Genomic DNA, 12269 nt, shown 5'->3' with positions numbered 1-12269 from the left:
ATTTCTAGGAAACAAAATTAATATTTATATACGGGGAAAATGCATTGTTAATAAAAATATTTTTATATAAGGGAGAAAATACTATTGTTATAAACGGGAACAACTTTACTATTTATTCAAATATTTTTATAAATATTGTCAAAACAAAAATAACATTTTGGTTTAAATATTTTTATAATGGAAACAACTTTACTATTGATTAAAAATATATTTATAAATAATGTCAAAACAAAAATAATATTTATATTCGGGAAAAATATATATTGTTGATTAAAACATTTTTATATACGAAAACAAATACTATTGTTATAAACGGGATCAACTTTACTACTGATTCAAATATTGAATAATAGAAATTTATCGACCATTGTATTCTCTCTTATAGCATAATTGTCTTATTTGTTAAAAAAATTAAACAATTAATTTATCTAATACAAGTTTCAATAGTTTTTTTTAAATATATTATTATTGATATTGTTGTTTACCTTTCATCTTCTACAGGTATTACTATTTCAACTTAAATTTACTATTATTCTTTAGTTTTTTCTATTTTCAACTTTCAATTTTTATGACAGTCTACAAACAAATGCGCGCCCAAAACCATATCCCACCCAAAAACGTACCTTGTGCATAGGCATGAGTTTCTTACTAGTTAGTAGTAATAAGTAGAGTTTTGACACTTAAGTTGCGTGCACATTTACACCTACTACTGGGCAGGCAATTACAACTTTTTATGCCGTCATTAAATGAAACTCATAACTTTTATGCCGTCATTAAATGAAACTCAGAACTCTCCAAGCGGTTGTGTAACTGTATAAGTCTCCTTTAACGTGTAGATGTAGATGAAATTTACCAAAAGCTACTTTTCACCATAATGCATTGTAAGACAGCATATTTAGTAATTTTTCATGAATATACAAGTATTGTAAGGACATTAATTACAAAATATATTGGTATAATAGTAGGATTCCTATATATCATAATTTTAAAAGTTGGTAGGATCAAGTCATGGAGCACGAATATTATAAGATTCATTTTTGACAACCTAGATAATGAGTCATATATGTTGGTAACCAGAATGGTTAGAAGATTATCATATATGTGAAATTATGAGTACGACATGAAGTACACATGCAACATGTATTTAGATATCTTAAAAGTTATTATCAACATGTCTATGTATGAATATTTGTAAGAGTCGGTTGAAATATATTTAATAAATGTGATCGCCTCAGATATTAATATAAAAGTCGATGTCATTAGGGTAATAGTATAGGGATCAAATCTTCATACATAATACATCCAAAATGTATATTACAAAAGATAATTGACACAAAATATGAAACAACACACATAGACTTTGAAAATCATAGGGACATCATAACATTGGTTATTTCTTCTCTATCTTCACATGCTTGCGACGTAGCCTTGTTGTAGATTGTTCTCCTTCGGGTCATTCTTTCAAAGTGGCAGAATAGCTTGAAGCATGAACTGCAAGCCTTTTCCTAGAATTGATTGGAGTAATTGGTGGTGCTGTTGTTGATCTAACTATTTCATTGATTGGAGTTACTGGTGGTGATGTTTTTGCCTTTGCTTTTTCAAGGGTTGTATAGTTCTGAACATAATTAAAGATAAACATTAACGAATCAACTTAATATATTAACAACGTAATAATATATATATATATATATATATATATATATATATATATATGTGTGTGTGTGTGTGTGTGTGTGTGTGTGTGTGTGTGTGTGTCACATGTCATAATAAAGTATTGTTAAAGATGTGAATTCAACCATGATTGCAAATAGATCAGAAGGCAAAAGTTGTGAATTCAATTTAGAGGTGATTTCCAAATCCTGCAAAATAACGCATTAATATAAAGGTGATTGCAGATATATACATAAGTGCATATTAACAGTACGACGTTGTTGTTACATTTATGATATTCCATTCCTCGGCCAACATTGTTTCATCAACACTTTCCCTTATCTAAAAACATAGAAATGTCATGTCTTTTACAAAATAGGGGATAACAAATACTGAAACAACAAAGACTTTGTACTAAGATATTTATATACTTGGTTAAGTTGATCATCAAATAGTTTAACTTCATTCGTAGTAGGCTGATGTAAAATAAACAAATTGGATTATATTTGAAATAGACCGACCTATAATAAAACCAACATACATAAAATTGTGATATACCTTACAAACTTCCCATTGCGCTAGTAATTTATGAATAGTTTCTTTGTCATGTACGACCATCATGACACTTGCATTTTTCCACCTTGGTTGCCATTTAACTTTGAATGCAAATCCATGCCCAATTAAATTATCAAGGACCAATGAAAATTCAAGTGGATTGCTAATACCATCCTAGTTTAAATCAAAATCATATAAATATGTATGAGATATGTAATGAATTGAAAAATCAGAAGACCAAAACAATTTAAGCAAACCTGCAACATTGTTTTGCGGAGTTGAGATGCATATATTTCCAACAATTCATTACACTCATGATCCCAAAAGACAAAAATGCTTGAAATTCCATTATCAACTATTTCAACCTCAATTTTATACCTATAATGTTACAACCTATCATTTCATATTTGCATCAACCATCATATGAATTTGATGTACTGAAAAAGAAATACCTATAAATTTTAGTCTCTGATGAATTTCCATCAGAACATGTATATGACGGAGAGGCCCCCTTTGCTACTCTTGGACATTTACAGCATGCCAAATAGTACCAACCATTTCCAGTTGCTTTCAGTTTCTTTGTGGTTTCTATGGTAACACACCATGACAACTGGTGCATGTGATAAATGAGTTAATGGTAGAGACTAATAATAACTATGAAAGTATTTTAAAAACATACATCAGGAAGGTTTATTATATCTCGCAGACAGAGAGGCGTAGCATTTGACATGAACTTATCTTATGAAGTCATTTGAGAGCCAGATGACTTTTGTGACCACATGTTAGATTGTGTAGACGTCAGCTGACTTGAACTTCCAATGTTGTTGTCCTTTGGCAGCCTTTCAAACCAGACAATAGAATTTTCATGATGATGTCCAATGATAGTCTTTCAAACCAAACAACACAATAAAATATATTCAATTAAGCGGATACATAGAACATATTACCTATTTCGAAATTCAACTATATTCGGGACATCTTCGTTAATGAGCAGATTAATTATCTTGTAGGTGTTCGATACAAAAAGCGAATACTTACCTATTTACTTCTGCATCAACGAATATAAGCTCAATGTGCTCTTGTTGTTAGAAATTACAGTCCATTTGTGGTGTATTTTTACTGCAACTTTCCGTAACTCTTTTGTCTCATTAATATCAGCTATTTTCTCAAATGGCCTTGCCATTACTTGCAGCCTGCATTTTTCAGTCTGGTCATTAGCTTCACCAATACAACTTCAACTTAAACACTCTGTATGATATACTACAAAACAATAACATCGGCAATTTAAACACAACCGTCTAAGCTGTTATGTAGATAAACAATTTATTTCATACATTATACAACAATAAAATAAGCAACTTTCTAACTTCAAATCTAGTAAAAAATACATGAAGGGGATCCAAAGTTCAACTTAAACATTTTTTATCATATACTACAAAATAATGACATTAGCGATTTAAACACAACCTTTAAAGTTGTTATGTAGAAAAAATTATTTCAGAAACAATACAACAACAAAATCAACAACTTTTTTACTTTGAGATACTTCACAACAATGAAATATAAAAAGAAATACATAAAGTTCATTAAAGACATTTTAGATGAAAAAGCATATTGTGTTGCAAAACCCAATAGACCACAAACATATAATAAAACAGAAATGTTATTTCAAAACCTAGTAGAACATTTTTTCCAGATGAAGAAGAAAACACATATGGTGGTTCAAAACCCAATACACCATTTCCTTACCTTCGAAATCTCAGAATCAGGCGAATGGAGCAGACTAATGGAAAGAGTTCTTCTTGTATCACTACTGGAGAGAGACAGAAGAGGGGAAAAGTGAATATGGTTTCACCCCATCACGTTTTCTTTTGACAGAATGAGAGTGAAAAAGGGCATGGGTAGTAGTGATACATCTTTTACATTGGAACCTGAAATCAGTTAACAGTAAAACATATCTAGTTGGTTTGAAACAATAATTCCATAACACTATCATATATGTGTATAATTTGAAACTATTCCCTCTGTTTCTTTTTAAGTGTCATTTTTTGACTTTTTACACATACCAAGAAAGTTAATCATTATTGTTACTTTTTAAACAATAATTCTTCTTTTACCTATAATACCCTTAATTATTTATTATATTCATTTTACTTTTTCTCTCTATGTAATAATTATCTAAGGATAATTTTGACAAAAATGCAATTAATACTACCTTGAATTTTGCAAGTGACAATTAAAAAGAAACAATTTTTTTTCAAAAAAATAACACTTACAAAAGAACGAAGGGAATAATTGGTAATACCAATGTGATTATGTCATTAGAAATGGGTGGATGGTTAGATAAAGTATTATTTAGACATGAAAAACCCCAAAAATAATGTAATGGTATTTTTATAGATAAGGGCAAAAAGTGATTTTTCCGGAACATATAATTTTCTTATATAATAGGAGATTACAACATTATAGAATGAAAAATCTACAATGAGATTCATTCGCAAACAGATGCATCTTATTAGTAGAGATTAAAAATAAACATTTTTTATAACTAAACTTAAAAATCTCTACTTTTAGTAGTTACTAAAAAAAAATTTAACCTTTTTAAAAATGAAAAAAAAAAATCCCAAAACTAATTCCTCATGATAGTTTAGCACACAATAATCTAAAAACAACTTTCATTTTGCACTGATAACTAAAACAATCTAATCTAAAACAAATCAATCTAAACCAAAACTAAAAAAACAAGTATCCAATGAGAATAAAAGGAATCCACAAGTTCTCATCTACAACATGTAATCACCACAACCAATCATGTAACCTTAAGAAACATACAACAAATGCCACATGTCATGTTTCAGTTAACTTTCAAAGATTTCATTGGATGAGATTCTATCACACAAACTCATCTAAATGACACTTCTTTCTCATTTTCTTAGTCCTCACAACACACAAAATCTTCAAAGTTTTGATTTTTAGTTCCTCATCTTCACTATCTCCACAAACCCATTATTTGTTTGCTCCAATTATGGCAGCAGAAATGGCTCTTGTGAAACCCATTTCAAATTTCAGCAACATCACACCAAAATTCAACCCTATCGGTAGAACAGTTTCATACTCCATAAGAATGTCTGCTACCCCAACATCATCACCAACTTCAACAAAACCAAGCAAGAAACCCAACAAAACTGCAATCAAAGAGACCCTTTTGACACCAAGGTTTTACACCACTGATTTTGATGAAATGGAGACGCTTTTCAATACTGAGATTAACAAGAACCTTAATGAGGAAGAGTTTCAAGCTTTGCTTCAGGAGTTCAAAACTGATTACAATCAGACTCATTTTGTTAGGAACAAGGAGTTTAAGGAAGCTGCTGATAAACTTGATGGACCTCTTAGACAGATCTTTGTGGAGTTTCTTGAGAGGTCTTGTACTGCTGAATTCTCTGGTTTTCTTCTTTACAAAGAGCTTGGAAGGAGGCTTAAGGTTTGGTTCCTTTCTTCATAAACTTTGTTCAACATTCAACTTAGCTTAATTGTTAACGAGTAAGTCACCAATTTACTAACTTGGTTTATGAAGCTAACCAGGGTTATTTTGAAATATTAATAATTTCAAGGGCTGAATTGACAATATCCTGCATTTTCAATGAAAAATAGTTCTTTGAAGTTTTTTTGGGGGGTCTGTGAAGTGTTTTGAGAACATGCAAAGTAAAAAAAATCATCTTTCAGACATTTTTGTTTTCAATTTTAAGTTGTAGGATATTTGTTTTATGACATTTGAGTAGTTCAACAGTGTTGTCAAATATCTGCTATAGCGGCGATATAGTGTAGTGGAGTTGAAACAAACAATATTGTTCTGCAAAACGCTATTAAGTACAAATTGCTGTCAAATAGCAGCTATATTGGCAGTATACTCTAGCATTGAAGAATTTGATCAAATCACTTTCTCCACCGTCGATAGCATTCGTTTAGTGTAATACTGCTACATTTAATGTCTAATAAGATGCCATTGTTGTTTATGCACTTTTGGTCTTGTATTCATGGATTGATTTATTGTTTGGGATTTTCATATTGCAGAAAACCAACCCTGTGGTGGCTGAGATTTTCTCTCTGATGTCGAGGGATGAAGCTAGGCATGCAGGGTAAGGACACACCTTGTGCTTTTACTTACGAACCGGGCAATACTCGGGGAGAAAACCATCAAAAGAATACAGACTAGTTACGACTTGCTGTTTCTGTTATTGACCTCATCCTTTTGATTCTATGCAGGTTTTTGAATAAGGGTTTATCTGATTTCAATTTGGCATTGGACTTGGGATTCTTGACAAAAGCTAGGAAGTACACTTTTTTCAAGCCTAAATTTATCTTCTATGCTACATATTTGTCTGAGAAAATAGGATACTGGAGATACATAACCATATACAGACATCTCAAGGAAAATCCCGAGTACCAATGTTATCCGATTTTTAAGTACTTTGAGAACTGGTGCCAGGATGAGAACAGGCATGGAGACTTCTTCTCTGCCTTGATGAAAGCACAGCCACAATTTCTTAATGACTGGAAGGCCAAGCTGTGGTCACGATTCTTCTGTCTATCGGTATATTTTCTTTCTTTTGCATACAAATTTTTAATCTTCCTCTAAGTTACATAATACTATACAAACCTTAATTGAAAATGGACATTGAATGAAATGATTGTGTTGCAGGTTTATGTCACAATGTATCTGAATGATTGCCAACGAACGGATTTCTATGAAGGAATTGGACTTAACACTAAAGAATTTGACATGCATGTCATCATTGAGGTAAGTTTCCGTTTGGATCTTCAGTATAATCGCAGTTGACAGACATTTGTACTATCGCCCTTTCTTTCATTCTTAAATACTTATTGACGAAATTTGTGATTGATCTACGAATGAAGTTAACGGAACCATGAGTGAGATTTGATTAGCAAAGAATAAATGTTGAACTCATAAATCACAAGCAGCTAACCAAGCTTCATTTCTGGATTGTTTTTGCAGACAAACCGAACAACTGCACGGATTTTCCCAGCTGTTCTTGATGTTGAGAATCCAGAGTTTAAGAGAAAGTTGGACCGGATGGTGGTTATAAACCAGAAGATTCTTGCTATTGGTGAGAGTGATGACAATTCAGTGATAAAGAACTTGAAGAGAGTTCCACTGATTGCTGCCCTGGTGTCTGAACTCTTGGCTGCATATCTGATGCCACCTATTGAATCAGGATCTGTAGATTTCGCAGACTTTGAACCAAAGCTTGTGTACTGAAGTTGTGTATAAACTCCTTATTTCATTTTGATCTATATTGTAATGTTCATCTTGACTGCTACTAGTACTGCTGCTACAAAACATTGAGGGATCCTTATTAGTTTAAATCATATTTTCTTATTTTTGTTTCTCCTTTTTTTTCTTCTTCTTTAGAGACTCGTTAGAAATGTTCACATTATGAGTCACTTATCATGAGATGATTCTTGCCTCACTCTTATATTCCAATGGATGGTCTAACTAGCAAATTTCCTGTATGGATACTGTTTCCGAGCTGTCGATTTTGCTAGTGAATCAGATGAAGAATCATAGGTTTGGATAAATGATAATGGTAAGTGTGTTTTGGTCGAGTTTGAAAATGATAATGAGGACATCAAATGATGATGGAAATTTAAGTAGTAGTGAGGATGATGTTAGATGTGTAACCTTTGATAACAATGAAGATGATAGAATCCTGGAGATTGATGATGGGTTTGGTTGACCTTATGCTTTCTCCTTAATTGGTACAAATAGAGACATTATTGAAGGAAAATCATATAGAGGGAAGTCAATAGCTAACAAAATCTCCAACTTAAAAAATTCAAACACTTAATAAACATGACAAGTCCCAGAGGTGTAACACTCTTTAGAAATAGAATATGACATTAATGCTACAGTTGCAAATTCTCCTACCATATTTCTCTCATGAATGAATCCGGCGTAATTGTAAATTCGTTGAATAGCATCAATAAAAGGGTATGGTAAGATGAAGTTGTTTAAGAATCTCCATGAACTTACTAAATTGTTGTTCTTCTTTGGCTTTTCTAATTCTATGAGGAAAGGGGTGTGGTGGTCTTTCTTGAGTAAATCTTGGCAACTTGTCGACCTCTAGCATGGCTATAAGTTTCTTTTCAGGGTTTGAGGTTGTGTCAGTTGTCTTCAACTTAGCCATTTCTTACACCCATATTTCTTCATTGTCTTCTTCTCAAACCAGTTCCTCACTTAAATTGGTTTTCTCTTTTCTTGATCTGTCTTGCACTGACAGTTCTTCAGTTGACACCTCATTTCTTGTAGAGGTTGGTCCTTCATATTCTTTTCCACTTCTAAGCTTAATGACCTTGCATGTTTCAACATTCTTAATTCTAGATATTGTGGCTGGAGTTTTAGTAGAGCTTGGGAGAGCGCCCATATTTCTTGAACTAAGGGCAATAGCGATTTGTCCCACTTAATTCTCTAGGTTTTTGATGTTAACTTCTTGATATTGAAACTGATTTTTGGTCTCTTGAATGAAGGATTTCAGTATGTTCCCCAACTAGTTATTCTCTTGATTAACCACAACATAATTTGGTGAGGAAACACCAGGTGGGGCTTGTGGTATTTTAGATGCTTGAGGTTTAAGTTGATTTTGGTTGTTGCTCCATGAAAATTTTGGGTGGTTGCGCCAACCAGGGTTTGTAGGTGTTGCTGTAGGGGTTTGTATACTTGTTGTTACCAACATAGTTAACTAATACTGGATTAGCAGAACAATCCTCAAATAGGTAGGCACCTCCACAGTAGACACATGCAACTTTTGATGCGTCAGTCACTAGCTTGACATGTTCAGCTGCTGGCACAACATGACTAGTCATCATATTTTTTTATCATTTTATGAATTTGAGCTATTTGAGCAACAAGAGCAGTAGTTTCAGTAACTTCGTGCACTTTAACTAACCTTTTTTAACTAGTTGTAGGGGCAGCTCTTGAAACCAACCATTGATAAGTGTTGGCAATAATACTTTAAATCAACTTATAACCCTATTCATAGGATTTTTACAACAATGCTCCACCACTTGAGCCATCAAGCATATTCCTTGATGAAGGGACTAATCCATTATAAAAAAGTTTCAAGTTGAATGCAGATTGGGATTCTAGGATGGGGACATTGTCTCAATAGATCTTTAAACCTTTCCCAAGCATCGAATACAAATTTATCTCCCCTTTTCCTAAAATAAGTGATTTCATTCCTCATTTTGGCATTCTTGACAGGGGGAAAGTATTTAGCTAAAAAAATTCTAGCTAAATCATTCCACGTGACTATGGAATTAGGCTCAAGAGAGTTCAACCAACTCTTTGCTCTCTCAATGAGTAAGGGAAAAACCTCAACCTGAATGCATCATCTGATATGCCAGGAATCTTAAAGTCACTGGCCACTTCCAAGAATTGTCTCAAGTGAAAATGAGGATCATCATTTGCTTGAATACTGTCTAGTGGCTTCCAGCATTTGGAACATCATGGACTTGAATTCAAACTGAGCCACATTGATTTCAGGTATGATGATTCCAGTGTTCATGGCATTTGGATCAAACCCAACATAATCTCTAATGTTACGCGTTATATCATTAGCAATGCCAATGATGTCATTATCTGCCATGTCAACTTCTTCTTGCTCCAAATCTTCTTGCACAAACTCTTGTCGGTCTTCTATGTCTACTACAAGGAAATGAGGGGGAATCTCTGGAAAATATCCAATCATTTAAAATCTTCTTAGCAACCTGAGAGTTCTTTCAGGTTCAAGATCGCCTCTGTAAATTGGGTTAAAAGTCCAGCGCATACAACAACCGAGCACTGTCGAGACACCAAATTACAGAAACGTTGGAAGCTCAAATGCTTAACCATAAAAAATAGTATTAAATGCTAACTCAATTGCTAAATACAACAAAATAGTATCATCACACCATTTTAACATGAAAATAATATAATATTAACTTCTCATTACTCAATAAACAAACAATTTAGCTCATAATGAGCTGAGTAAAACTTACAGAGCTGGTTCTGAAAGGAAACACTCTTAAATAAAGGATGAAAAACAAATAGCAACCTAAGACTAACAGGAAACTTCCTTGTGATGGATAGTCAACAATTGATGACTTCAGTCGTGCCATGCTTCAGTAGTTAGCACTAGAAATTGTGAGAAGAAGAAGCTCTTTTTTCTCTCCACTATTTCTTGCACTATTCTTTTCTGTGATTTTCTTTAAGGTGGTGAACTTCTTTCTCACTCTTTAATAAGGTTTATTTATAAGCCTTTAACTAGGGTTTATTTTCCTTTGTCTTCGATCATGGGACCTTTGAAGATCACATCAAGCCCAATATCAATTTCAACCAATTCTCTTATTTTCTCCGACTTCGTTTGTAAGAAATCGGGTACATGGACAATTGTGAGGGATAAGGTGTAGTGTGACAGTCTACAGTGGCAGGGGTGCAGGCGACATTTTCCTTTTCTACATGGCACGCTCCTTAGTGGACGTACTATTGTACCTTATTTTATCTTTTAGCATCACGAGTCTTATCCATTTAGCTCAAGGGAATTCCACGAACACACAAACAAACATTTCTTTACAATGCAACTCTTTTTCCACACATGCCCAAACATCACATCGCCAAAGCACCCAACCCAACGCATGCCTTTCAACACCACAAAAACCATTGCTTCGTTTTCAAAATGATTCAGTGTCTCAGTTTAACCAACCAGCCCGCCCGCACGTAACCCAACCAACACGACCCAACTAAGACAACATGGACATCAAACTCAATTACAGTGGTGCTGACTATTGGGAAGATATGATCAAAGATTTGTTAGATAACACTAATATCCAAAGAAACTCGCACCAACCACATTTGGCTCAAGTGAATACTAGGAGACCTCAAACACCTCCAAGAAACTGTGGAAGACCTCGAAGGTAAGCGATGCGCCGGAGTGTAGAACCGGTGGACGTTACGATCGAATGGGTCATTAAAATTCTCTCAAATTGTTATGTAATTCTATTTGATGTAATACTATTTTAATTTATATTTTTATAAAACATTTTATTTATAATTATTTTGTTGTTAAAATAATGTAAAAAAATAATCAAAATAACATTGGAGCCATAGACAGTGGCACATGCTCTTAAAGATTGCATGCATGTGCCACTGCCATTGGCATGAGAGCATGCGCCACGGGTAGAGATTCTATCTAGTGAAAATCTGATGCAGTGGAATTTCCACCGTTCACTTTTTTCACTGAAAATCAATTAAGTTGTTGAAATGAAATGTGATTTGAGTGGAAGGGATTGACACTTGACACCATTCAGTGAAAATTTCACTAGAGAGGATCCACGCTCATGTGCCACATACATCAACACCTAAAGCTAAAAAGGGAGTGCATGCGCCAAATGCAACGACACATCTTCTCGGGGGAGATTTTTTTTGTTTGAAAAATAATTTCTTTGATATAATTTTTCTAAAAAAACTATAATTATTTGATTTTTTTTTAAAAAAATTAGTTATTTAAAAAAAATCCTAGTTTCCCTCCCTTTTTTTAATTTTTATTTTTACAAAACTTAAAAAAAATAATTCCAAAACTCCCTTACAGTTTCTCAAAACATCACCAAAAGCCCCTCTTCTTCCAAAAAAAAAAAAGAATTCATGAATCCCACATCCCCACTCAAACTCTCACCCTCCCAAACCTTCTCTCTCAACATAAATTTGTTACCCTCACAAAAACTCCTTCAACAACCTACTTTCAGCGCACCACCAAATCCAAGTTTCGTCTCTTACAACTAGCATCGATTTCGCGCTCTAACAAACAAGGTCTCACCGAGTCCGAGAACGGAATATCAAAAGCCCTTGTTTATTGGGGACGATGAACGAGTCTCCACGAAGATATTGATTTCAAGCAATTAACTCGGACAAACTCATCTTCAACAAATTCAACAAAATCCCTATCCACGATTCTCTGGCTCACGCTAAGATGATTTCACAGAAAATCGCAATTCTACTTTATAAACTA

General features: G+C 33.5%; 2 protein-coding genes and 1 non-coding gene across 3 annotated transcripts; 2 read left to right on the top strand and 1 right to left on the bottom strand.

Annotated features, from left to right (window-relative positions):
* Window positions 1-1453: 1453 nt before the first annotated feature.
* LOC127130595 (uncharacterized) lies at window positions 1454-3388 on the bottom strand. The gene is made up of 8 exons (XM_051059577.1): window positions 3302-3388; window positions 2658-2815; window positions 2463-2583; window positions 2209-2379; window positions 2082-2126; window positions 1939-1992; window positions 1797-1859; window positions 1454-1615 (listed from the first exon to the last, which is right to left on the bottom strand). The coding sequence occupies exons 1-8, from the start codon at window positions 3386-3388 to the stop codon at window positions 1454-1456; spliced, it is 861 nt and encodes a 286-aa protein (XP_050915534.1).
* Window positions 3389-4953: 1565 nt separating this feature from the next.
* On the top strand, window positions 4954-7695 carry LOC127126512 (magnesium-protoporphyrin IX monomethyl ester [oxidative] cyclase, chloroplastic). The gene is made up of 5 exons (XM_051055446.1): window positions 4954-5689; window positions 6280-6344; window positions 6472-6799; window positions 6908-7006; window positions 7223-7695. The coding sequence occupies exons 1-5, from the start codon at window positions 5231-5233 to the stop codon at window positions 7484-7486; spliced, it is 1215 nt and encodes a 404-aa protein (XP_050911403.1). The 5' UTR covers window positions 4954-5230; the 3' UTR covers window positions 7487-7695.
* Window positions 7696-9366: 1671 nt separating this feature from the next.
* On the top strand, window positions 9367-9473 carry LOC127133977 (small nucleolar RNA R71). The gene has a single exon (XR_007807765.1). It is a non-coding gene; the product is annotated as a small nucleolar RNA R71 (small nucleolar RNA).
* Window positions 9474-12269: the final 2796 nt, after the last annotated feature.

Source organism: Lathyrus oleraceus, chromosome 3 (assembly GCF_024323335.1).
Source record: "Lathyrus oleraceus cultivar Zhongwan6 chromosome 3, CAAS_Psat_ZW6_1.0, whole genome shotgun sequence".
Taxonomy (NCBI): domain Eukaryota; kingdom Viridiplantae; phylum Streptophyta; class Magnoliopsida; order Fabales; family Fabaceae; genus Lathyrus; species Lathyrus oleraceus.
The sequence above is the reverse complement of the archived record's forward strand: the minus strand, read 5'-3'. Positions and strand labels throughout refer to the sequence as shown.